The 26,785-nt window shown below is 57.9% G+C and overlaps 1 protein-coding gene across 1 annotated transcript in view; it reads right to left on the reverse strand.

The window, feature by feature from the left end:
- Positions 1–3,937: 3,937 nt before the first annotated feature.
- Positions 3,938–26,785, reverse strand: part of GABBR2 (gamma-aminobutyric acid type B receptor subunit 2) — a 371,032-nt gene continuing 348,184 nt past the window's right edge. The window contains exons 14-19 of the mRNA XM_051843712.2: positions 18,609–18,719; positions 16,134–16,358; positions 13,646–13,828; positions 11,083–11,212; positions 9,346–9,463; positions 3,938–6,570 (exon numbers count right to left, since the gene is read on the reverse strand). Coding sequence (XP_051699672.2) covers positions 6,405–6,570; positions 9,346–9,463; positions 11,083–11,212; positions 13,646–13,828; positions 16,134–16,358; positions 18,609–18,719 — 933 coding nt within the window. The 3' untranslated portion in view covers positions 3,938–6,404. The remainder of the gene's footprint in view (positions 6,571–9,345; positions 9,464–11,082; positions 11,213–13,645; positions 13,829–16,133; positions 16,359–18,608; positions 18,720–26,785) is intronic.

A 26,785-nucleotide genomic window follows, 5' to 3' on the forward strand; every position in this document is an offset into this window, starting at 1 on the left:
TGGTGCATGTTGTCTCTCTCCTCCTTTATAGTCCTCTTCCACCAATCCCAACTCTGCTACCCACACGCCGAGTATGCTGCTCTCCTCCAATCAGGAGCAGGTCCTACAGTTTATTGGTTGAACTGGAGGCAGCTGTGTAGAAGCTGTTTCTCCCTTCTCAGCGCCATATTGTGGGAGAGCAGATGCATAGAATAAGTCTTAATTCCAGTAACTTAGTCTAGTCTGAGTTGCTCCCCACAGTAATGGAAGAGCATGAAGCCACACAAGAGGCCGTTCACAGTGACTGTACAGGTGGCAGGCCCAGGAAGCAGCCCTGTTGGAGGTTGTGCCCCAGGAAGCATGCCCTGACTCCCCAGTGGGCTGGCTGCTTAGCCCATGCTGTCATCACTTTATCATTATGCAGCTGTCTCTCCATTAACCTGTGGCTTCTTGAGACTTGTTTCCTGTTGCTCCCCTGGCACCCAGCATTGGCAGGGGCAACCAGCAGGGGCCCAGCGGATGCTCCCCAGGGTGCACGAGGCTCATGAAAGTGGGAGCTGGAGGAACCAGGCAGGACCACCCAGCACCATGCACGGCTCAGACCAAGCCGGAGTGCATGAGCCTCTGGGGCTTGAGATATGCGGTGGAGGTAGGCAGGGACCTCGTCGTCTTTCTTTCTTTCTTTCTTAATAAGATTTATTTATTTGCGAGGCAGAGAGAGAGATTTCTTCCATCTGCTGGTTCACTCTCCAAATGGCCCCAAGGCCCAGAGCTGGGTGGATCTGAAGCCAGGAGCCAGGAGCCTTGAGCCTTGAGCCTCTTCCGGGTTCTCCGGTGAGGGTGCAGGGGCCTAGCACTTCTTCTGCTCTCCCGGGTCATAGTAGAGAGCTGGCTCTGAAGTAGAGCAGCTGGGACTTGAATGGGCTCCTATATAGGATGCTGGTGCTACAGGCAGTGGCTTTACCCATTACGCCACAGCGCCGGCCCCAGGGACTTCTTTTCTCAGGAGAATGTATCCATCATTTTCTGCCCAGACCTTGCCTTTCAAGGCTAAGCAGAATGTGATGAGCCCAGAAGGTGAGGGACAGACATGTGACAAGGCAGAGATGGTGGAGCAATCACAGGGCCCTGCTTAGGGACATGCAGGCCCTCTAATACTCGGCCTGGCCCAAGGACCCCCTTCTCAGTCTCCTGTGGCTTCTTTGAGCCCCCTGTCCCCACAGATGTCCTTAGCCACCTGCCCGCTCAGCCAGGAGCTATTTCCCACATGTCCGTCAACACCAGGAGAGGGGAGGAGGTGGAATTTTCACGTTTCAGACAGCCAGGAGCCCTCCTGCATCCCACAGATTTCTTTTGGTTCTAGGCATCTGGAACTCCACCCTCTGGAAGCAGAAAGGAGACCATATTTGCTCAAAGCTGATGCTCAAGGGCTTTAGCCACTGCTGGTCCTTGAGCCCAGATGATGTGAACAGAGCCCATGCCTCTCTTCTCATTTCTCCAGCTGGAGGGCAAGATTCCAAACCTGGGACAGAAATCCTGGGAAGGGCTCCGATTGGCTGGGCCTGGAAAATGAGCATATCCCTGAGCCAATCTCTGAGTCAGGACTGGGAGCAAGGGAGGTCCCTCCAGATTCCCTCCCAATAGCTTCCCTTCTTTCCTTCCAGAGTTAGAGCTGTGCTTCTAGGAGGCTGGCAGGAAGGGGGCTGGAGAGGCAGAACTGCCCGTGGCCACCAGCCTGCATTTTATAGCCCCCCCGCCCCCAGCACCGCCTCCTCTGCCATCCCCGGCTTCCAGGCAGTTAGAGCTGTCCCCAGGAAGATCCTTGTAGGTGAGTACAGGGACCTGCCCGGAAGGTCAGGCCTGGCAGGCGGTCCAGCCTTACTGGTTCTGGAACCTTCTTCCCATCCCAGTGTTGTCTCTGCGTCCTAGGATGAGGAGACTTCAGGGCTTCCACTCACTGGGAAGCTGGCAAATATTCTGATTTGATTTTATTTTTACCTCAGAAATGAACCAGGCAGGAGAAAAGGAAGACAAAGAGGACACTTTGTAACCGGAAGGGAGTGTGCCGCGCTCTCTTGGGCCCGCCCTTTCAACTCGGGCTCACACACACCCTGGTCCTGGGGGCCCAGCGAGGCGTGAAGGCCGCCAGTGATGCCAGGAGGGAGGGAGGGAGGGCTTTCCCCAGCACATGGCGTTTCCCTTTCAGACGTGCCCAGAGGTGCGCCCAGCCGTGGCGTGGGGATGCGTGAAGATGTCTGGAGTCCGTGGCAGCTGAGACGTGGCTCTGTGTGCTGGTGTCTCGCCACTCTGCTTACTCTGCTGTGGTTCAGGGCCAAGGGTGAGGAGGTGGACCCAACAGACAAGAGCTGAGGCTCGCGGCCAGCGCATCCGGGTTCCACGATGTTCCGTGCCTGCCCTCGCGGGACCTCCGGCTGACCCTGGCTCGCTCACTGGGCCTCTGTTTCCCCCAACAGAGTGCGGGGTTGGACAGGACACTCGCTGCAGTGCTGCCTGGCGCTGATTTCTGTGAGTCTGGGTGAGGTAGAAGTGAGACCAGACACAACTCCAGTTGTTCCTGCCTGTGCCACAGACTCATCCCGTGGCCTTGGGTGAATCCCTCCTCGGCACTGGACCTAACTCCTGTCCTTGCACAGCCTGCCTCCCAAGGTGGTGTGGAGCAGGGACCGTGCATGGAGCTCCACCACTGAGGACCCCCGTCCTGGAAGGCTGCGTGGGCCCAGCCCCCTGATGAAGTCTGCCAGTCTCTCCGAGGCCTGAACCAGTCCCATGGCCCCGTCTGCCTTTGCTCTGATGGTTCAGGTCCAGCAACCAACCTGATGGGCCTGCTCCAAAAGGTTGATTCTGCTGAGCCCTGGGGAATCTGCTCTGTGCCCCGGGGAGGAACAGCTGTGCCAAGGAAGCAGCTCGGACTCCCTCAGGAAGCTCGGGGTGCGGGGTAGGGAGGGGACAGTGTGAGGAGGCACCCAGTGCCATGTGAGTGAACGGCATTCTCCCGAAAACAGGAGGAGTGGATTTCCTGTCCGGGGTCCAGGAGGAAGACATGGAGATGCCAGCTGAGGGCGCCACAGGCTGGAGGAGGTGCAGGCGGCTCATGGGGCAGCCCCCAGGGCCAAATCTCTGCAGGCTCTTGAGGCCTGGGGGGCAGTCGGGGCCAGGGAGTTAGCGAGCATTCCACAGTAGTCAAGAACCTTCTGGTCGCTGGGGGCTGATGTTGCATAGCAGGGTAAAGCCGCTGCCTGTGACACTGGCATCCCAAATGGGTGCTGGTTCAAGTCCTGGCTGTTCCACTTGCGATCCAGCTCCCTGCTAATGGCCTGGGAAAGCAGCAGAAGATGGCCCAAGTGCTTGGGTTCCTGCACCCACGTGGGGATCCCGGTCCTGGCTGCTGGCTCAGCCTGGCCCAGCCCTGGCAGTTGCAGCCATCTGGGGAGTGAACCAGCAGATGGAGGATCTCTCTCTGTCTCCCTCCTTCTTTGTAATTTTCACATAAATCTTTTTTAAGAATCATTTGGTTGTGATGGGAGCCCACCTTGAACTCACCAAGTGAAAAAGGGCAATTTAAGGGAGGATAGAGAATCTAAAGGAGGCTGGCGGATGGAGCACGCCAGGGTCCAGGGTGCTGCCAGGCACAGCTCCCCAGGGGCTTAGACCCCATCAGGCCTCAGCTATCGATTCTGCTTCCTCCGTGTTGGTGCCGAGTGAATCTCTCCCAGGGAGGAATCCTGGGGCAGGGTTTATTGGCCCAGCTGTGGTCAGGTTCTCCCCCTTGGATCACTCTGAAGTTGGGGTCCCATGGTCACAGAAGGCTGGGAAGGGCAGTGTATGAAGGAAGGGACGGAGCTGGGAGCCCGGCCTGCACCCCGACCCGAGCAGGGGACGGTGGCCGGGCCGACCCGCGTTCTGGGAAGAGCAGGCAGGAAAGACAGCAGGTTTCCCCTTTTCTTCATAAAAACAAATTTGCAACAATTTATTAAAAATCGATACCATGCAGTAGGGGCACGAGAGAAACTCCTCACTTACATCTGATTCTGGCAGTTCCAGTCTAATTGGAAGCGTTTGTGCACTACTGTGTCGGAAGATGCCTTCCGGGCCGAAGCCTCTTCGGAAATGGACAGTGGGTTTGCCGCGTGTGAAAGAACAGAACCATCGAAGGGCTCGAGTCACGTCTGGGGGGCTCGTTATTTGCAGGGAAGTTAATTAAAAAAAGAAACCGGTAAACCTACAGTATCAGTAAGACGGAGGGTGTACTCTGTGGGTTAACCTAGGAGACGGCATAGGCTCAGGAGTCACAAAGGGTTACACACGCTCACCGCTCACAGGCTGATACTTTGTGTCCTGCTATGCTGGAGTAATATTTCTACAGATTTGTTGTGTGTGTGTGTGTATGTGTGTGTGTGTATGTGTGTGTGTTTACAGTATGTACAATTAGTTCTCTTTCCCTTTGAAAAATTAATGTGGTCTTTAAGATTTGGTTTCGGTGAAGTCAAGAAAGTGGGTGAATACTGGTCATACACAGTGAGTGACAACACCGGTTCGTAGTGCCTAAACGGAATGAGTTCAACTCCATTGCTGATGTGTTCACATTTTTTTTTTTAACCCTAAAAGCTACAGTACCTCCATAACCTCTCTCTGCAGGGAGGGGTGGGGAAGGCTATGCTACGCAAAATCGGGAGTGCTTTAAAATGGTGGTGGTGGTGGTGGTTCCCATGGGCCCTTTCGCCAAAGCCTGGTGGTGACAACAGTGGATTCCTGACTGCAGTGGTTCTGGGAGGAGATTATTGCCTGCCTGTTGAAGCTGCCTTTAGGGTTCTTTAGGGAGTGAGCGAGCCGCTCGGTTGTGCAGACGTCCCGGGCGTTGTCAATCAGGCCTTTCTGTAGCGAAGAATGAGCCTGTCTAGGAATGTGGGAAAAGTTCCCGGGAGCCTCCCTGCGGCCGGCTGGGCCTGGCCGTCCTGGGCAGACGGCTGTGCTGGAAGCTTGTGTGGGCCGCAGCCCCGCCGTCGGGAGGGCTGGAGGTCACGGTCGTAGGAATACCTCACGGGTCAGGGTACGAAGCTTTCCTGGCCGAGATCAAGTTTCAATCCTCAGAGTGACCCTGTGAGGTAGGCAGGTTGGGGGTGTGTGGTCTCAACCCCAGTCTGGTACAGAGGGGAAACTGAGGCTGGGAGAGACACCAGTGACTTGCCCAAGGTCACGGAGGGAGTCGGAAGGGATGGAGGACCGAAACCCAGCTCTGCCTGGCTGCCAGGCCAACGCTCTTTGGGCATCAGTGAGAAGGGAAGAGCGAGTTTACGAGTGAGGCTCCATCTGCCCACTGACCGTCCCCAGCCAGACCCAGGGGGAGGGCTCACTGGCTTGCCTGGATGGGAGGCCGCCTTCTGGAAGCCAAGGGAAGCCCTCGGCCAGGAACTCTCTCCCCTGGGTCACCAGGGATGTCTTTGAGCAGAATGCCCTCAATTCACTTTGGTCAGAAACGAAGTCAGCGGAAACAAAACAAAACAAAACATCCCAGCCAGCCCTTGGGCCCTGACGAGAGGTTAAAGTGCACAATCTTTCCTTATCGTGTTTGCTGGGAACAGACATTCCATGGGTGGGGCGGGCAGCCCCCTTGTGATCCGGGGGAGTGGGGTGGGGGACACAAGGACGTGGCCGGTGTGGTGGGTGCGTGACAGACTGTCGGTGAACACGGCAGAGTGCCTGGTGCCAGCCGCTAAGTTCCCATGGTCCCCGGCACAGGTGTTACTGTGTTAATGTGTGGCATTTATCAGAGAGTAACAAACATCTTGGGTGATGGCAGCCCTGGGGGCCTGTGAGTCCGCCTGCCTGGCAGCCCAGCCCTCCACGTGCAGGCCGTACCCTTTCTGCAGACTCCCCACTCCAGAGAGGCTGGGGGAGGGGCTGGACTGGCCGCTGGAGCTGGCGGCCCTGCCCACCCGCTGCCCCTGGCAGGAGGGAGGAGAAGGGCTGGCCTGGGGCTGGGGACGTGTGTGCAGAGGGCGGAGGTGCTTTCTCCAGAAGCCCCAGCCTCTTTCTGAGGCTGCTTAGGGACACGGTGACTTCCAGCTGTGGTGCACCTGCCTCTCTCCTTGTCTAGACTTTTTTTTTTTTTTTTTTTTTTTTTGCAAGTTTCAAATACACCAGCTCCTCCTCGTTGGCGGGAGGAATGACTTAAGGAAGAAGTCATTTCCATTCCTCTTCTTTGTGAAAGAATAAGAACTTCACAAATAAGGCTCGAGGTCAGGTGCCAAGGCCCCCGTGTCCTGTCCCCCTGAGTGCCGTCCCAGCAGTCCCGAGAGGCCAGCCGTGGCGCCCAGCTTCTCCGCAGCCAGAGCCGACGGTGCTCCTGGAGCAGACGGCCCTGCCCAGTGTGGTTGCGTCGCCGGGGAGGCCCCGGGCCTCCCACCTTACAGGCCCGAGACCATGACTCGGAAGGAGGGGGGCACGTGTCTGTGGCGGGGGCTGGCGGTGGGGCTGACGCAGGGGCTGACGCAGCTGGCGTCCACGCCTCCGATGGACGGGAGGTAGGCGTGGTGGAGGATGGGGAGCTGGAGGGACAGCCGGCGCTGGATGCTGCAGGGAAGGACAGGGAGGAGTGTTAGTGCAGGCAGCCGAGCTGCTCCCCAGAGAGCTCCCTGATTCTCTGACTCCGAGATGTGCCCAGCCAGTCACCTCCCCAGCCAGCCAGCACCAGCTACAGCCCTGGGCATAACCAAGGGGACTGCAGTGGACAAGACAGACGTGTTCTGCTGGAGCTCCTGGGCCAGATCACTGAGGCGGGGTCAGTTGGGACACAGGGCTGTGCTGCCAACCTCCGCCTCTCTCTTGTTTGCTAATCTGGCAAACCCCCGATGCACCCCAGCAGCCCTCTCCTCCCTCGCTCCCCTCGGCCACTGCCTGTCCAGCACCCTCATCCCTTTGGCTGGGCTGCTTCCAACAGCTTCTTTTCTGGTTTTCCCACTTCTTTGGTGACTCAGGTCATCGTTCCAAGGGGGGAGCTGGGGAAGGGAAGAGGACACCTCTTGGGGTCCCCTTGGGGGCTCCCCAAGATCCATCTCACACCAAACTCTCCAGATGGCATTTTCCACCCTCTCTCCCTGCTTACTGGTGGCCACTGCCCTTGAAACATGGCTCCGATGGGGGCCTCTGTGTCACCTGGGCGCATGTTGTTTCGCTTCTGGAATATTCTTTCTCTGCCTTTGACCCCCACAAGATCCAGTGTAAAAGGAGTTGAATGTTTGGCCTAGCAATGAAGACATCTGCGCCCTATTTCCTAGTGCCTGGGTTGGGCTCTGGATTCCAGCTTCCTGCTGTACGGATTCTGGGAGGCAGTGGGTGATAGCTCTAGTCGTTGGGTCTCTGCCACCTGTGTGGGAGACCTGGACTGAGTTCCTGGCTCCCCACTTCACCCCCACTCTCCTTTCCAGGCATCTGGGGAATGAGCCAGCAGATGGAGCTCTCTGTCTTTCTGCCTCTTGAATAAATGTTAAAAAATTAAATGTCATCCTCTATATGCTGCCTGCCTTAGAGCATGAGCCCCCCCTTTCCTCGAAGTCCCCCACCCCCCGCCAGCCCTTGGTGAACACCCAGTAAGGACAGCAGTGAACACTGGAGGTGGGGCTGAGCCAGGGTGGCTTGCATGGCGTGGATGAGCAGCACCCTTCTCGCTGCCACACCCTCAGTGGTCCTAGGGACTGTGGTGTGGCTAAGTCACACTCGCTGTTGAGAAGGCTGGTTTTGGGGAGCCTGCCCAGGGACGGCCCCCGAGCTCTGTGCGGCTAGCTGCAGTTTTGCGTCGTTCTCCACTGCACACCTCGCGTACTACAGTTCCTGAGGAAGCCACGGGGTTCCGACGCCTCCTGTGTCCCCGGTGCCTGGATACCCAGGTGCAAAAAAGACCAATAGGCAAAAGAAGTTGCTATTCCCATTACCAGATGAGGGAAGAGCAGGGAGTGTGTGTCACTAACTCACGGAGGAGAAACCAGGACTGGGGAAGCCCGGGCTCTTCGGTAATGCCACACAGCTTTATGGTGGGGACAAATCCATTCATGAGGGCTACCTCATCCCAACAGGGGGTGCCCCTGGGGTTTACTTAGGGTGAAGATGAAGCGCCATTCCCATTCTCCAAGTTCCTGTTGGCCAGAAAACCTTCTCCCAATATTCCCCTCACAGGTGTGCCTGGGGCTAGAGCGCTCACTTTGAAATGAAAGTGGAACCTGTATAGTGATGGCCACGATCTAGTGCTTAATGCAAGGTGGTGGGAGCCAAGAGTTCAGGAAGAATCAGCTGTGACGGGGGAGGGTGCCGTGGCCCAGGCACGGCGGGTATCCGTCCTGCGCTTGTCAGAGTCACAGCAGTCTGCAGTTAGGATGCTGTTTTGCTTTTTCATTCCTTGAACACACACTTGCCAAGAACTCGCTCAGTGTTGGAAACCACGTCCAGCCCAGAGGCACCTGAAAGACTGTTCCGTACCCTCAAGGTGCTTCTACAGCTGTGGAGGCAACGGATAGGTAGGCTGCCAGCCACTGCCAGGCAGCCACCGTCAGCTGCTCTGGGCTGTCAGAGGCCCAGGCCTCGGAGCTGATGGGGCTGACAGACTGTCAGCTCTAACACTGAGTGGCCCACGAGAGGCTGCAGTTGGCGGTTTGGCTGCCCTTGCTGCTTCTGCCCTGCTTGTCACCGCCCAGAGGCCGGTTCAGAGTCCAGGTTCCTAGCCTCTGCTTCCCCTGTGCTGGAGGGTGGCGAGAACCACAACCACCAGGTGTCAGGCCCATGCCAAGACGGCACTGTCTCATTGAGTGCCCTCTGCACAGCCTCTTTACAAGGACACTCCCGCCTCCCTTCCCTGACTTCCTCTTCCTCCAGGCACCTGTCATTCAAACGCTCACACATGTCTTACTTTTTTTAATGAAGTTGTTTTCCTGCCAGAGAGAATGGGAGCTCCACAAAAAGAGAGATTTTGCGTGTTTTCTGCAGCGAAGTGTCCCCAGCACCTACACCTGACACCTGGGATGGTCTCAGGCCTTCGGTAAATGCCTTTAGCAGGGTTCAATTTTAGGCATCGCAAAGGCAGCATGCTATGGTGGAGAACATGGGATTTGATGATGCGCAAACCCAGGTTCAAATCTCAACTCCTGCACAGAGCAGCAAGTGAGCTTGGACAAGCTGCCTCCCCCTTTGAATACCGGTTTTCTCCTCTGTAAAAGGAACATCATCATTTGACCCGCACTCCAGGGTTGCCGCGGGGTGTAAATCAAACAAAGGCTGTGAAAGCACAGTGCCTATTATAAACTGCCATGCGGGAGTCACGTCCTGTTGGGGGACTATTCTCAAGGAGCAGGTACTTACTGTTCTGGGGAGTTTATATCTTCTATAGGATCTTTGCATGTTCGAGAGGGCTCTGTTGTGTTCCACTGTAGCTGGGGATTTTGATCAAGGTGATTTTTTAAAATGGCCTTTCCCCCATCTGAAATGATAACATAGTTAACTCAGTTTTAAAAAAATCCACAAGGACCAGCAGTGTGGCACAGCAAGTGGAGCAGCCACCCGTGATGCCCGCATCCCAGGCTGGAGCTCTGGGTCAAGCCTTGGCTGCTCTGCTTTCTGTCCAGCTCTCTGTGAATGCGCCCGGGAAAGCAGCAGCAGATGGCCCCTGCCACCACGTGGGAGACCTGGATGGAGTTCCTGGTTCCTGGCTTCAGCCTGGCCCGGCCTTGGATGTTGTGGCTCGTTGGGGAGTGAGCCAATAGATAGAAGATCTCTCTCTCTCTCTCTTGCTTTTCAAATAACTAAATCTATTTTTGAAGGAATTTATTTATTTGAGAGGTAGAGAAAGGTCTTCTATCCAGTGGTTCAGTCCCCAAATGGCTGCAATGACCAGAGCTGGGCCAGTTGGAAGCCAGGAGCCTGGAGCTTCTTCTGGGTCTCCTGTGTGGGTGCAGGGCCCAAGCACTTGGGCTGTCCTCCACTGCTTTCCCAGGCGCATTAGCAGAGAGCTGGATTGGAAGTGCAGCAGCGGGGATGCCAGCACCACAGGTGGAGGCTTAGCCTACTATGCCACAGTGCTGGTCCTAAATATTTTTAAAAACTCAAGGCAAGCTTCCTAGGATACTGCTCAAAGAGAGAAAATGAAAGAGCCACTGTCTCTCTCTGTTCATCAAACTGCGGTCTGTTTAGCAGCTCTCTCGGGGCCAGGGCTGTGAGCCGAGGAGCCTGTGCCCAGGGCTGGAAGCAGTGTGCTGTGGGCTTGTGGGGCCTGCTCTGCGCCCCCCTTCTTCCAAGAAAAAAAGGGGGGGAAACACAGAGAGTCAAGGGGCACCTTTAACTTAGGATGCCAGGATCTCATTTAAAGGCCCCTTCATGGTGTGCAGGGCTACAAGGATGAAGAAACCCCTGCAAGGTGCATTTTTGCTAAGATTGGCAAAGATGGAAGAGAGTGACAACAGTAACTCCAGTGGGAGTGAACATTGCCGTAACCCACTGGGGCCTGGACACTGGGAGTGCCGTGTGGGTTCATCTTGGCCCATGTGGGAGCGTGTCCACGGGGCAGGTTCCTGCCAGCCGAGCTGCTGCGGCTTCCCTTTGGAGGGTGCCAGACGGACTTCCAAAACAGGGCAGAAGGGTGCCCCCTTCTGGTCGCTTCCCAACACATACTCTGTTCTATGCTGGCAGGCAGGCAGACACGACCGGTCTGTGGCATGGTTTGCGTTCCCAGATGCTAGGTCAGCCAGACATCACACCCAGTCTCGCTACCCATCCTTTCCTTGAACACTGACGAGGGGGCACTTGGAACTGTAGTGTTGTTGGGAGTACAGGGAAACTGCTAAGGACCACGGGGACATGTGCCTGCGGTCAGTACACCGGAAATGCTGGCTGTGTCGTGTGCATTGCAGCTAGACTTTGAGGGACAGCAAAAGAAGCACAAGGGCCAGGTGGGGCCTGGGGGGCCCCAGGCAGACCCCAACCTGGGGTCCGGCGACAGCTCTGCATGTGTGACTTCAGACCGGTCCCTGGCCGTCTGCGAGCCCCAGTTTCTTCATCTATAGAAGCTGGACGGCTGCGGTTTGAGCCCCAGCCCCCCCTTACCTGTGCTCTCGGTGAAGTTCCCGAGGCTGAGGATGTCATTGAGCTCTTGGTAGTGGTTCTGTTTAATGTAGGTGGTCTTTTCTGGGGTGTCCTGCAGCTGCATGGTGACCTCTTCCAAGTCTTTATCCAGCTGCAAGACAGAGGCTCCGGCTGACTCTGAGCCCCCACCCCTGGCCGCCGCATCTTGGGGAAGACATGCAGAAGGACCCCGCCAGCTCTCGTCCAAGGAGAACGATGATGAGAGGGAGCGGAGCTCGGTGATCATGTGTTCAGTGTAGGCTTGAGCCTTGATGGTGTGGCTGAGCAAGTCCAGGGAGGCAGGGGCAGGAGGTAGTGAGAGCTCAGGTTCTGACAGGCCCGGGGAGTGATCCCAGACTCCTCTTTATGGGCTTGCACTGCTCATGGGAACCGGGTGTCAGTTTCCTTATTGTAGCATGGGGTGGTAATCATGCCTAACTTGCGCAGGCATGATTAAATGTTTTTGTGAGGATTAAATGAGATCACACACAATAAGCTAAGCTGCTCCGAGAACAGCATTACCGTGGCTACCGTCATTGGTCCCTGGCAGGACCCTCGGTGGGGAGGACAGTCGGTGGGGAGGACAGTCGGTGGGGAGGACAGTCGTGCAGGGCTAGTCTGCTCTGAGACTGACATTGTTCTGAAAAGCACATCAGCAGGGAGTCAGTCGGGATGGGTCTCTGTCACCCCCACGATGATAAGAAGCGGGTGTGAATCCTGGGGTGATACAGCCTCAGAGAAGCCTGGGGGATGGTTGGCAGTGTGTGCTGGTCAGGGAAGGGGCTTGTGGCAGTTGGGATCCCCACTACAATACATGGGGTGGGGACCTTACAAACTATGAAGTGCTGTTCTGAGGTCAGCCCCCAAAGTAATCAGAGGGTTCAACACATCTTCACGCGGGAGAGGACAGAGATGCACTTTCTGTGCCACTTAAATGGCAGGGCTACTGGGATCACAGGGTGTGACTGTGAACTCTGCATTGCTGGAGTGTGTAGGCAGACATGGGCTGTCAGAGACAGACATGGAATTAGTAACCCTAGGGAAGTCTGATATTAAAACAACTTGCAATGGACGTTGAGGGACAGGATCCGTCCTACTTTGCTTAGGGGACTGACGGGGGGCTGCGTGTCCTGCAGCAGGCATCAGCAGGTGCACACACAGCCACATGTGTGTGCACCTGCTACCAGATGTAGCATATTAAAAACAAGCTTCAGTTGAAGGTGAATTTCAGGGAACAAGTCCTTTCGTTACCTATAAGTAGATCCCAAGTATTGAATGGGGATATAATTATACTGGAAAATAGGATTGATTATTTGAAACTCAAGTTTAACTGGGCATCTTGTCTCTCGTCTGGCCGCCTTCCCTCCCACTTCCTCCTGTGACCGTCCAGTGGGAGACTGCATTTTCCAAGCTCCTCTGTGGCTAGCCTTGCTCACGGAGGTCCTTGCCAACTTAGCTGGCGTAGAACCAAACAGGTGCAGTGTTGTGTTGCCTGTTAAGAGGCAGCTTCTCGCGAGGACTTCCTGTCTGCCCCCTGCCCGAGGCCAGGACCTGCCCCATGAGGCAGTCACCTGGGAGTGGCAGCAAAGGCATCGGGTCCAGGAATGGCCGTGGGGAGCACGGCTGCCCACCCTCTCAGGGCTGTTAGGTGAGAGAGACACGGCTTCTGGGCCACCTTGTTTTGGGTCTTTTGCTCCCTGCGCCTGGCCAGCATCCTCACCAACACACTTTTCTGCATTCTTTTCCAGCCCCCTCAGTGAGCCGGGGTTCCTCTCTACTCCTGGGTCCCATCACACCTTGCACCCAAGGGAGATGAGGAAAAGGGGGTGGAGTTGGGTTCCTCTTCTGCCATTGAAAGTCTGGAGTTTGAGGGTTGGCATGGGCACCAAGGGATCTCGTGATGACCTCCCTGGAACAGCCAGGAGCCAGTTAAGCACCCTCAGGCCAGGGGAGGGTGTTTGAGGTAGGTTTGGGCTCTCTGCATCCCATCTCAGCATGCCTGGCTTTGAGTCCCGGCTCTGCTCCCAATTCTAGCTGCCTGCTGTTATGTATCCTGAGTGGCGGCAGGTGGTAGCTGAAGTGCGTGGGTCCCCGCCACCCTCATGGGCGACCAAATTGAATTCCTGCTTTGATCTGGCCCACTCCTGGCTGTTGTGGGCATTTGGGGAGTGAACCAGTAGATGGGAACTGTCTATCTCTGCCTGTCAATCAACCAATCAATCAAATTGGAAAAGCACCCTCCGGACTAAGGTCCTGTTTACTGCAGTCTCTCTCTACTTCCTGTTCTTGCTCTACGTCAGAGACATGCAGGTGGTTACAGATTAGTGTCGGGACAAACAGAACGGAGAGAGGAGAGAGGGAGTGCTGGCCCACAGCCCTGGGTGTTCCTTTCGTTCTCGGAGTCTGGTTTTGCCAGGCTTTCCGAGACCAGGCCAGGTGGCCGGTGAGATCCTGTAGGATTCGGACAAGCTGCCTCCACCCACAGATTCTGCTGCCTGGGCTCCCACAGAGGGGGGACGGGTGGGGAGGGCTGGGGCGGAGCTACCTCTGTGATCTTCATGCGCAGGCGGTGGTTTTCCGACTGTAGGCCCTCCAGGCGGGAGGTGCTCGCCTGGTTCACGCTGGTGACCGACGTGGACGTCTTTGAGTCCTCTTTCTTCTGGTTCTGCGTGAACTGGAACCGCCTGTTCTGCGTCGCGGCGTCTGGGTTTGTTCTCAGCGTGATGAGCTGCAAGGCCAAGGTAGGGCTGGAGAGAGCGAGTCCTGGGTCCTTCCTCCCACATTGCTGCCTCCCTCCGTGCAGGTCCTGCACTGGGCCCTCCGGGAGGGACACAGTCTGGGGAGTGAGGAGCCCTGGGCTCGGGCAGGGTGTGACCTTGTCCCTCGCCGAGCCTCAGTGTCCCTCCTGGCCAGCAGACACCGATCTCCCGTCCCTGAGTCCCTCTGCAGCCCCCCATGCTGCCGGGTCCCCCAGGTCGCCCCAGGCCCAGCTCCAGCTGAGTCTCGCTCTGCTCTGCCCTGGGCCTGCTCTGGAGGCGGCAGCTGCTTAGCTGATGGCGTGGAGGAAAGGAAGGCCTCTGTCAGAGCCCCTGGCAGCTCTGGGGCAGACTGGTGGCCAGCCCTGGAAACCGCAGGGGCGTTTGTTCTAAAACAGCTCCAACCAACCCACATTTGCTATCTCATAGTTCTCTGTGACATTTTTTATCTGATAGAAAAACTTGCTACTTGGCCCTGATTTTACCCATTTCTTCTAGAAAGACCTTTGGTTCAGGGCAGGCTTTGGGCTCAACGCCAGAGAGCAGGAGCTGAGGAGTCACAGCCTCTGCCCACCAGGCGCTCCTAGCCAGGCGTGTGGGGTGGGGACCAAGAAGAACTCAATGCTCACCAAGCCAGAAGCCAGGAAGGCACAGTGCCCACCACGGTGCTGTGGCCTGGGCTGGGCTCAGTGGAGGGTCTGGGAAGAGAATCCCAGGAGGAAGAAGCAGCAAACAGAAAAGCAGGGAGGCCCGGGGCTCAGGGCACTTATGGGGAAGGGCCATTTAATTCTCCTTGGAGGAGATCTGAGCATGCTGAATCCAGCTGACTTTGGGGACCTGATCCTGGAGGAGAGGGCACCAAGGTGCCAGCAGGGGTGGCAGCGCAGAATGGCACGGTTGGGGCTGGGCTTAGAGAACTATCAGGCCTCTTTTGCACGACAGAATGTCCGAGGGCAGGCAGAGAATCGGTGGCCTTGGCCTGGAGCTCGGCAGGGACGGACAGGTGCAGGAGAAGGCTGCTTATCCCCTAATAGGAGCCTGGATGATGTCTCCTCTCACCCTTCTCTGGGCAGGTGCTCCCCGACGTGGTCACGAACTCCTTCCTCTGCTTCCCATGCCTTCCCTTCCTTTACCCCTGGGACCCACTGAGGCCGGGCTGCCGTGACACCACTGCAGGGCTCCTGGGAGATTGGGCAAATGGCTCTTCTAGGTGGTCCTGAGGGCCAGCCCTTTGGATCAATGGGAAGCTAAGTGGCCATGAGAAAGGGTTATTCCTTTTGACCCAATAACACCACGGATGTGACTCTAGTTGGAGACAAAGAAAAAATGGGCCATTCAGAAAAAAATATTAATTTACAGGGCTGGCATTGTGGCACAGCTGGTTAAGCTGCTGCCTTCAATACCAGCATCCCATATGGATGTTCAAGTCCTGGTTGCTTCACTTCCGATCCAGCTCCCTGCTGATGCACCTGGGAAAGCAGCAGAGGGTGGCCCAAGAGCTTGGGCTCCAAAGGCCGGTGCCGCGGCTCAATAGGCTAATCCTCCACCTTGCGGCGCCGGCACACCGGGTTCTAGTCCCGGTCGGGGTGCCGGATTCTGTCCCGGTTGCCCCTCTTCCAGGCCAGCTCTCTGCTGTGGCCAGGGAGTGCAGTGGAGGATGGCCCAAGTGCTTGGGCCCTGCACCCCATGGAGCACCGGCCGTGGCGGCCATTGGAGGGTGAACCAACAGCAAAAGGAAGACCTTTCTCTCTGTCTCTCTCTCACTGTCCACTCTGCCTGTCAAAAAAAAAAAAAAAAAAAAAAAAAAAAGAGCTTGGGCTCCTGCACCCCACATGGGAGATCTGGATGGAACTCCAGTCTCCTGGCTTCAGCCTGGCCCAGACCTAGCTGTTGTCACCTTTTGGGGAGTGACTCAGCGGATGGGAGATCTGTCTCTTCCCCATTTCTCTGTCACTATGTCTTTTAAATAAATAGAGAAATCCCTAAAAACTTCATTTATAATATAAAAAATCTGCAAGCAGAGGCGATGCTTGCCTGTAAGGGGCCAGGTGGACAGGGGCTCATGGAGCCTGCCCTGAGTAATGTCAGTGAGTGTCAAGTGCAGAGGGCCAATTACAAAGTCATAGACACGCAACACCCTCTCCTAGCTGTTACAAATAAATGGGAGGGGAACATATCACAAACACGCAGGTGAAACACACCCAAACACAGCAGTTCTCTGAATGCTTGCTGGGCAAAACCTCAGCACCCCCCCCCCCGGGTGCTGGCACCTAGTACCTTGGGGACAAACACCAGGCAGAGGGTGATGGTGCTACAGAAGATGATGACCAGGGCCACGATGCAGAACTGCACGTTGGGCTGGTCCCGGGTCAGGAAGGAGACGGCCGCCCCGATGATGCACATGATGCCCACGTTGTAGACGCTCATGCCGATGTACTTGCTGTCGTTGAGCGCCGGGATGCTCACGTTGCGGGTCTCCCAGGCCAAGAAACAGCCGAACAGCTGAAACAGGTGCAGACCGTCAGCACCTGCGGCTCACAGCCGCCACCCTGCGGATGGCTGCCGGCCAGGTCTCCGCTCCAGAACCCCCCTGCCACCCAGCATCAAGTCCCGCTCAGGAAATGCGGGCTGGGGGCGGGACAGCTGTCCACTCTCCTCACCCCTGCAACTGGTTCATGCTTGGCCAGCAGAGGCCAGAGAGCCAAGGGATGGCACCCCTGCCCCTCACTCTCCGGGGGACACTGAAGCCCAGCGAGGGGGAGGGCTCGCCCAGGGCCACACTGCAACATGCTGGCGACATGGAGCGTGCCTCTACTAGTTCAGTCCAGTGGGGCTTTTTTTTTTTTCCCCATGAAAACAGGCAGACCCTTTGTGTCCAGAGCTTGTCTTCCTCGGATGCGCACGGTCCCCGGGAAGAGAGACTCTCATGTGGCTTATGTCTGAGCTCTGGACGGTGCTGGCGCGAGCGATGTGTGCACATTCTGAGAAGTAACTTCAAGGGGAAGAGGTGCTGCTTTTCCTTTTAACAGCTGGACTGGGAGGTAACGGGTGGGGCTTCAGCAGCTATTTTAGACTACGAGGACGTTTTAGAGCATGACATGGGGGCTGTGTGATCAGGATGGGGTCCCAACATCAGCCCCAGGCGGAGACCTCTGGGCTGGGTTTCATATAGAGGGAAGTTACCTATCTCTTTACTATGATTCTGGGTTTTCTCTCACTTGCGACTCCTAATTAATACCTCTCTCAGCAGAAATAGGGTGGAGACCAAAGGTGGGTTTTGAACCCTCCTTGGGGGTGGCGTGCCGGTGGGGGAGGGCAGGAGGGACAGTCAGACTGCCCGGTGCAGGGGCTCCCAGGAGGCTCTCAAGCGGCCCCTCCTCTTGCTCTCAGTCCTGCAGCTCAGGGCACGGCCCACTTAACATCACACCGAGCAACTGCTTTTTTTTTTTTTTTTTTTAAAAAAAGACTTATTCGCTTGGTGTGCAGAGTGAGAGAGAGACAGAGAGATACAGGTATCTTCCGTCTGTCTCTCCTCTCTGTAACTCTGCCTTTTACATAAATACAAAATAAGTCTTTTAAAAACTATAACAAAACCCCGCTTCTTTACCTGGAGTTGGGTCTGCCTTTGCCGGCTGCCCGTAGTTCCTCCCTGAGGTCTGGGCCACCCACCCCGACAGCTCTTCCAAGTTCTTGGGCACCGTGTTCCCAGGGTGGGTCCTCGTTCAAGCCCAGGGCCTCTGGCCAGTCCTCAAGGTGGCATTTCCACTCTGGGTACCTCCTGCCGGTCAGTACTTCCAAGGCCCACGCTGCTACCTTGTGGCCCTATTTGGCAACCACAAGGGGGGGTGGTTCTCAACTGGTAGGAAGCGGGGGGGGGGGCCATCTTTGCCTAGGGACCGCTAATGCATGCCCCCTGGGGTCGCCCTTTGCAGGACACAGGGCCACCTGCTAACAGTCCTCTGAGGTGGCAGCTGGTGAGGGCACGCTTGAACAGCACGAGGAATGCCAGTCCTGGCGAGGGCTCCGCCACGGGCCTCTGAGTGGGGGTGGGTGGCCGCTCAACTTTCCCATGGGAAGCTCGGGGCGGTGAGTGGCAGCCAGCTTCCTGTGCCTGGAGGCGTGTCACGTGTGAAGGCATGCGTGGCACAGGGTAGAGCAGAGACGCCAGGGTCCACCCGGGCTCAGGAAGGCTAGGACTGGCCTGTTCCGTGCTTCCTGCGCCGGGGTGTGACGTGGGCTTGCTGAGGGAACTTGGCTTGTTAACAGGTGGGTGGAGTCGAATGTGTGCTGGATACAGAGACTGGTGGTTGCCATGTGGCATTTAGAAATCACTTAACCCCTCTGCCTCGCCTTCCTTATCTGTGAAGTGGGGGTGACTGCACTGACGCTCTGGGATGTGGGCAGGGAGCACGCGCTGAGGTCGCATGAGCACACTTCTGCTCCTGGGCCTAGGGCAGGGACAGCCGGGAGGTACGCTCGAAGGTCTGGGCTCACTCTCTGGCTGACTGCTTGACTCTGCCACTTGCTGAGTGGCCTCAGGCAAGACATGGAGCCTTGATGTTCTCATCAGTGAAATGGGCATATTGTTTGGAACTGTCTCCCAGTGTTCTTGTGGCCAACACAGGGCTGGGCAGACAGCAAGTGCTTAGCCGTGGGGCTCTGCGTAGCTTAGCGGACAATGGCCTTTGAGAGAGAGAGAGAGAGGCTGGCAGAGGAGGCCTCCCCAAGCCCCGCCTCCTGCTCGCCACCTACCATGAGAAGCCCCTTGTAGGCGTAGACGATGCCGAGCCAGATGGTCATGTGGGTGTTTTCACAGTGCTCCAGGAGCGGGCGGACGGAGATGTCCCGTCCTGCTGGGTCCGGCTGTACCAAGAGAAAACAGAGAGCCCAGAGCTTGCACCTGCCCCTGCCCCTGCCCCCAGCCAGCTTCTTGTCCAAGGCCCGTTTCCCTCCCGTGAGCCATAGCCAGTGCCGTGGTCCAGGAGGATCCCACCAGTGCACCCCTCTCCACCCCCAGCACGAGAGCTGGCCCATAGCAGCAACCTGTACTCTGCTGAAGGAGCGAGAGAACAAGCACAACTTTAGATCAGGGTTAACACTGAGTGTGGGAGATACAGCACGCACTGGCCTCCAGCCATGGGCCTGCCAAGCCTCCCAAGGGGACTCCTGCCCACTGCCACCACTGCGGAAGGAGGGGTGGAAGCTGTGATGCAGATCACATGACCCATCTTGGGCCGGAGCTGATTGGACAAGGGGTGGGCACCTGACCCCAGGCAACCAAGCCTGAGGCTGGTCCAAGACCTCGTCCCAAGTGCTCCCCAGAGAGAGGACTGAGAGAGGGGATCCTGCCCGGGCACAGGCTCCCAGCCAGGAACTTGAACTGGGAAAGTGGCAGCAAACCAGTTAGATGGTGGCAAGAAGAGAAAAAGACATCCAAGGAGTGAAATAATACCTACGGACACTCATTTCTTCCTGAACCACCCGAGACCGAGCTGCAGACATCTGGACCTTTCACCCCTAAATATCGCAGCCTGTGTTTACTAAGAGCGAGAACTCTTACACAACCTCAATCTTGCCAATTTCAGGAAGCGTGCAGGGTCTCATCTCACACACTCTCCATTTCCTGTTTCACCCCTGGGCCAAGGACGGATGTCCTTTAAGACAAACGAGGGTTGTTCTAAGCCCAGACCTCGCCCTGCATGTACTGGCTGTGTCTCTCTGGCCTCCTTGAATCTCAGGCATTCCCCTGGCCCATTGTGCTCCACCGTGCATCGCAGTCCTACAGAGTGCAGCTCTGTTCCCTGTGAAGTCCCTCGGTGCGGCGCTACCTGCACGTGGTGTCAGGGTGTACATGTGGTGTCAAGGTGTGTGTGTGGTGTCAGGGCATGTACGTGGCTTCAGGGTGTGCACGTGGTGTCAGGGTGTGTATATCATCAGGGTGTGTGTCAGGGTGTGTACATGGTGTCAGGGTGTGTGTGTGATGTCAGCATCTGTGTGCTGTAAGGGTTGGTGTGTGGTGTCAGGATGTGTGTGTGGCGTCAGGGTGTGCATGGTGTCAGGGTGTGTGCATGGTGTCAGGGTCTGTGTGTGGCATCAGGGTGTGTGCAAGTGGTGTCAGTGTGCACATGGTATCAAGGTGTGCACATGGTAGCAGGGTGTGCGTGTGGTATCAGGGTGTGTGTGGTGTCAGGGCATGTGCATGGTGTCAGGGTGTATGCATGGTGTCAGGGTGTGGTGTCAGAGTGTAGTGTCAAGGTGTGCGTGGTGTCAGGGTGTGCATGTGTCATCAGGGTTCCATTGCTGTTGAACCCCTCCCTGTCCTTGTCTCCTTGGTGCCCGTCAACAGGGAGCCCTCAAGGCCACGTTGTGCCATCAGCGGTGACGCTACTTGTGACGGCTTGGTTGAGGGGCTGCGTGCCGGATCTCCCCACTTGAAGGGTGTCCGTCCCTCCTGTAGTTAATGAACAGTCTGTGGCAGCCATGTCAAGCCTACGAGGGTCGTGGTGCCTACAGACAGGAACTTGGCGGCCCCAGCATCTGCCAAGGAGTCTTAGCTGAGTCACTTGTCACATTGGCTGGGGAACGGTGGTCCTCCAACCCCTCCCTCCACCGGAATGCCCTGTGTTCTGCTGCAGACAAGGGCTGTCCCTGACCTCAGTGTGGCCTCACGGGCTCCTTCAAGTTCAGTGTCCCGCCGCCCATTGCTAGTGTCCCTTGTCTTGATGCTGACTGCCCCAGACCTGGCCCGGAACACTCCTTCCTGTCGCCACCTTTGCTTTAGCCCCATGCCCCTGTCACTTCTTCAAATGCTTGCTTGCTTCTTGGCATGAGCTCGGTCAGGTTCTCTTCACACTCCTGTGTTCCAGCTGTGGCACGAGCCATCTCTCTGAGGAATCCTGGCTCTTTTTAGTGGAGAATGGTGTCTAGAAAGCAGGACCTGAACACTTGATGTACCCGCTGTTCCTAGAGTATCATCGTTGCTAGGTCCTGTCTGTCTATGTACGTGCCTATGTATCCATCCATTCATCCATCCACCCACCTGTCATCGTATCATCATTCATCACTGTCATTTCTCTCTCCTACCTACCTAGAGATGGAGAGAGAGAAAATCTAACACCACGAGTTCTTGTTTGCCTCTCCCCACTCTCTATTTGCATCTCTCATCTCCCACAGTGAGACCCAACTTTGCAGCTTCTAACATCCCCCAAATATGTCCTCATTTGTTCAGGTCTGCAGTAGACACAAAATAGTTCCAGATTTATATGTCCACACACTGTTAACAACACACTTGCTACATAAAGCGGAAGGCTTCTTTGCAAATCAGCAAATTTGCCTTTTAGGGAGACCCCAGCAAAGGCACACGGTCACAGGACTGCTCAGGGTATTGTGTGCTGATGGCGTTGTCCCTTGAGGCCCAGGGAAAGCCACAGCCCTGAGGGTCAGGGCTGAGTGCCCACAGGGTCCAGCATGGGGCACTTGGATGGGTCCCAGGCATGCAGGTGAGCCCTAGGTGGGGGGTGGGTTAGAAACTCTGCTTCTCTTGGCCTCGCTCTTCAGGCCCAGCCTTTGAGGCGGGCACTGGACTGGCTTCTGTGCGCTGGGAGAGTCGGTGCTGCTGCAGTTTGTACTCCAAGCACTTGCAAGAGGTTGAGCCTGGTGTCACTGTGAAAGGCACTAGGCGCAGGGAACTTGATCCCACTGGGGGCGTAGGGGTGGGGCCTTGGGGAAGTGAAGAGACGAGGTCATTAGGGTACAGCCCCAGGAGTGCATTCTGATGGCTTAGGAGGACCGGAGAGAGAGAGAGAGACAGCAGCACACTCCATGTGGCCTTGCGCGAGCACCAGTCCTGTTCTGCTGGCACCTTGCGCCCCAGAACTATGAGCCGAGCTAAAGGGTCCTGCCCCCAGCGTTTCCTTATAGGAAGGCGCGGACCCAAAGGAGCCGGGAGGAGGGTGGGCCTGGGGCTTGGGCCACCCTGTAGCCACATCACTCTCAGGCTCCACTTCCCTTTCGCTGTCCCAAGCCATACACAGCCTGAGCGCAGCCTCTCTGGACGCATGCGCATTGAGCCCACACGTGGGCTGGAGTGCTGGGGACAGCAGGCTCCCCCAGGAGCTCTGCAGTGAGAGATGCCCCAGAGGAAGGTGAAGTCCCGAAACCAAAGTCACAGTGGCCAGGGCTGGCCATGTCCCCTCCACTCTAAGTCCCGCCCCCACCCCACCCCACCCAGCAGGGCTGCCACTCACTAAGGGGAGAGGGGTTTGCTGATGCCTTCGCGTTGTTTATCTGAAGACAGAACAGGGACCTGGTTCCAAGGGCATCAGTGATGGAGAGTCTAGGTCCTTCTGGCGTCTGACAACCAAGCAGACGTCAGGATGCAGGGCACAGGCCCTGATGGCCACGCACGAGCAGCCAGCTCACTGATGACACAGGTGTCTGCCGAGCTGCAGCCAGAGCCCTCATCCAGCTCAGAGTCTGAGCTGCTGTCACACGCCACTGGTTGGTGGAACACAGCTCCATCCCCCGGGGGACTTGACCGCCGTGGTCTCCCTCACACCCCCTGTGATGGGGAGGCCCCTGCTTCCCACTCTGGGGGACACCCCATGCAGGTCTTTCACTGAGTCAGAACCTGGTGTGGGAGCTTTGAGTCTGCATGGTCTCCCTGCAGAGGGGGACGCTCTAGGGAGAGGAACAGCTGCCCACTTTCCCCACAATGCTGCAGCCCTGCAGCTACTCCCAGCACCCGGCCCTGCAGCCCTGCAGCCCTCCAGCCCTGCACCCTGCGCTGGGGGAGGAGCCCCACCGCCTGCTGCCCCAGCTCCAGCCTCCTTGGCTCTCTGCTCCACAAGGCTGACCAAGACCCCACGGTTTTCGCAGGACTCCCCTCAATGCTGCACTTTGGCTGGGAACACCTGCTGGGGCCTCCTTATCTTTTGCCCAGTTGGTAGCCACCCCTCACCCACCCTCATTTGTTCTCAAATCCTAAAATCCTAAAACTCGCTGCTGGCCTTCCCTCGACCCACTCCCAATCTCAGTAACCGTGAGTGCAGCCTTGGCTGCAGACGGGAAAGGAAGCCAATGTACAGGGCCCACGGGGAGTTTGGAGATGGGTGGGCAGAGCTGCCCCCCACCCCTCCAGTACAGGTGCTGCAGAGCAGGTGCTGATCTGGAAACAAGCCACTCCAATCCCTTGGCCCTAAGGACTGCCCTCATGCTACCCCATCGCTGCACCACGGGACAGAGCACAGTGGCAGGGACTGGGGGTGGTTGCAGGTGTGATGAGGTTCCTGTACTTATGAGGCTGGGTCAGGGGGCGTCTTGGGGATGAAGTCCAGGGACTCGTGTGGAATCCCACCACCAACTGCACAGGTGTCCTATACGTCCTGGTCCTGCCTGGGACGGGGGTTCCCAGTGGTCTGCGCAGCCGCAGGCACCAGCTGAGAGCACCCGAGGATGCCCCACGTAGGAGCCTCACAACATCACCTGCGCGCTTACAGGGCGTCGCTGTCGTTCACAAAACACCACGAGAGGGCGCCAAAGAACCGTGCGTGTAGCGGGTCCGCCGCAGCTGGAGCGGTTCACCCACTCTGCCTGGCAGGCAGAAGCCTTCTGTGGCTCAGTGGGGCTGGAAGTGTGAAGCCATCAGCAGCATCCTGTGCTGCTCTGGGCAACACCCAGTGGCCTTCGGAGGGGCCAAATGTGGAAGGACCCGCCCCACCCCCTTCCAGGGCTGCGGCTAGGAAGGAGGAACCGAGGGCCTGGGCTATGCTTGGGCCCTGCGCTCCGCCTGCAAGCCCAGAGCCCCGCGCTGCCCTGCTGGGATCGCCCGCCAGGGCTGGCATTGTGCTCGTGCCCTTTCTGCCTGAGAAGACACCTACATGACCTGCAGCGTGTTCTCGCTTTGCCTCCTCCTTCCTGCCTTGTTGCCCACCTGGGCGATTAGCTAAGCACTCACTCACTCGGTCAGTACGGAGCTATTACGCATTGCCCTCTGCCAGCAGCCGCCAGGACAGACAAGAGCCCTGTGCTCATGGGTCTCCCACTGTGGGGAGTGCAGGGTGGTTACGGGGTGGGGGCGGGCGCAGGGAGGGGCTGAGAGCACACCAGGGAGGTGTCCTGAGCAAGTGGAAGTCCCTGCCTGTTATCCTGTCCAAGCCTCCAACAGGCGTGCGCGCATTTCACGGGGGAGGGCTCTGGTGCAGAGAGAGGGTCGCCCGGGGTCTCCAGCAGGTGAGTTCCAGAGCTGTGACTGAGGCGGGGTCTGTCCGACTCCCAAACCGCTGCCCCGCCTCTCAGAGGCCTCAAGGGGACTCCAGGGAGGTGGCGGGAGGTGGCAGGAGCCGGCAGTGTCAGCGGCCAGGTGCTGTGCTCCTCCTTGGGCAGTGGCAAAATTCGCTCCCCAGCTGCCTTCCTGGGGCCTGGCAAAGGCTGCGCTCGGTGCTGCAGGTGGAAGGCCAGCTGAGAGTGTCATGTCCTGGCTGCAGGAGGAGGCCAGGCGTGCTGGTGACCGTCGGAGTGTGGACATGCTCACGCCTAGCTGAGGCCGGCGGAAGCTGCCCGGGGAACGCACCACCCTCCCTGCCCCCCCAGGTCTGGGTGGTGAGCGCGGAGCCGCTGCGTCCCTGTGCAGAGCGCGGTGACTCACAGTGAGGCTGTAGGCCCTGCACTGCACCTTCTGGCCGCACACATGGGTGGGCGGGGCAGAGGCCTTGGGCCTGCTGCAGGCTGCTGGGTAGCCCTGGGCGAGTGTCCACCTTTTCCAGACCCCCTTTCCCATCCACAAGTGGAGCCCGTCGGTTAGTTGAGCGGGAGCGATGCACAGGACTCAGTGTTTGTCACGTGTCTGCACCCTGCACGCACCCCGCATGAGACCCCCAGGTCCCTGGCGGCCTGGGCCGAGACTATGCTTGTCTTCTCGGGGTGCACGCTGCAGGTGAGGATGCCCCAGATGCGGCTGTGAGCAGGGACAGCCATGCACAAGGGTGTTCCAAGACCTTGGAAGGGTGTGGCCCCGGGGACCTGCTTCAGATCACTTAGCCCTGGAAAGGAGGAGAAACCCAGCCGCACGAGACCTGTGGGAAGAGCGTCCCGGCCAGGAGCAACGGCCAGTGGGAAGGCCTGGAAGAGACACGGGCTTCGGCCTGTTTGAGGAGCTCCGAGGGCCAGCGCCAGGGAGCCGGGTCACCGGGAGATGGAGGCCCCTGGTGGCCTGGGGTTGGCATTTCTCAGTGGCTGCCTGGTGAGGCAGGGACTCCTGGTCTAGGGATGCCCAGGGCAGCAGGGCCTTAGGAGGTTTTAAACGATGGGGGGACATGGAGCCCTCGGCTTCGAGGGTCTTCCCTGTGTCACTGCACACGTCTGACACACAGTGGGAGGCTCAGCACAGGGCAGCCATGGCCACATCCTGGCTGTGTGCTCCTGGGTGTCCCGGGTGCAGCGGGCCGGGGGGGCTGGGGCTGGGATCTGGGTCTGGGCAGGCAGAGAGGATGTGCACGGGATGCCCTGAGTGTTACCTGATAAGGGGCGGGGCTGCGGCTCGGGTTCCTCCCACCTTTCACCCCACACCGTGGAGGGCAACCCCTGTTCCCGTGGAGGAAGTGGCGCCTCCCACCTTCTGCCCAGCGCTCAGGAGCTGGCTTGCAGAACCTTCTCCTTGGGGCATCTCCATCTCTGGTGCTTTCATTCCAAAGTGGAGGCTTTAAGACACATGGCGAAATGGGCTGGTTTTCCTGCTGGGCTCAGTGTATGTGCCTGTGCGGGCAGGAGCTGGAGGGGGTGCGTGCTACAGGGGTCTGTGTTTCAGACTTGAGATGCCGCTCTCTGCCTCGGGAGCCTGGGTTGTCAGTGTCTACTCTGCCTCTTTGTGGGGAGACACAGAAGCCCACCAAGGAAGCCTGGGCGGGAGAGGGGGAAAGGGCGCTGGGTTCCATGGCCAAGTCCATCCTTGCCCGCTGTGTGCCTTCGGGTATATCTCTAAGCCTCTCTGAGCCATGACTGCTTCAGCTCGGGTCCCCCAGGGCTGACAAGACCATCGAAGGCAGTAATGGAGGTATGTGGCCAGCTGCAGAGACTGGAAAGGCCACTCCTGACATGCAAACCACGGACACTGTCTCCAGCCGCAGAGTCACAGTGCGCAGAGCTAGGAGGAAGTTCCCAGGCCCCCGAGTCTGGTGCTACAGCCACGAGGCGGCAGAGCAGGAAGTTGTCATTTCAAGGTAGGAATTCCTTTTGGAACGATTGGTTGCAAGTTTGGGTGATTTGTTTTTCCTCCCCAGAATCTCAGATCCAGGGGGGTGGCGAGAGGTCCCCCGCTCCTCGACAGGGTCTCTCAGCAGGTGCACCTTACGTTTTCCTCTGGGGGTGCAGGATTGCAGGGCCCTGGGTACTGGAGTGTCCTCTGCTCCCTGTGACAGCCCAGATCTCCCTGCCCTGGCTCCCCGTTCCCAAACACCGTGGGGCCTCCTCTTCCCGTAAATGGGGAAACTGGGGCCTGGAGAAACAGGTGCAGTAGGCGGGGGCGGGGACGCTGAATGCAGACCCAGGTGCAGCGTCCTGGCCCCCGCCCTGTCTCACACCCTGGGCACTGGAAGGAACAGCCAGGCCTGTCCAGGCAGTGGCGAGGGAGAGGCAGAGACGGGGACGATGGGCGATGGGCAAGGCCTGGCTGGTGGGACAAGGAGCTGCGGCCCAGCGGGAGGACTCCCTCTGCCCTTGGAATCCAGCAGGACACGGTGTGGTTGCGAGGGGTCACAGCTGGGTAGGGGGGTGTCCTGGGAGGGCTGACGGCTGCCGAGCGCAGTGAGAGGTCCTAGCATCTCCAGCCCTTTGCTCCTGTTCTGTGACCTCCGATGTGACTGCTGGGAAGGACGCCGAGGGATCCAGGGACTTCATCCCCCCGTGACAGGGGAGGTGCCGGGCTCAGGGAGGAC

The sequence above is a fragment of the Oryctolagus cuniculus genome, chromosome 1 (assembly GCF_964237555.1).
Source record: "Oryctolagus cuniculus chromosome 1, mOryCun1.1, whole genome shotgun sequence".
In the NCBI taxonomy this organism is placed as follows: domain Eukaryota; kingdom Metazoa; phylum Chordata; class Mammalia; order Lagomorpha; family Leporidae; genus Oryctolagus; species Oryctolagus cuniculus.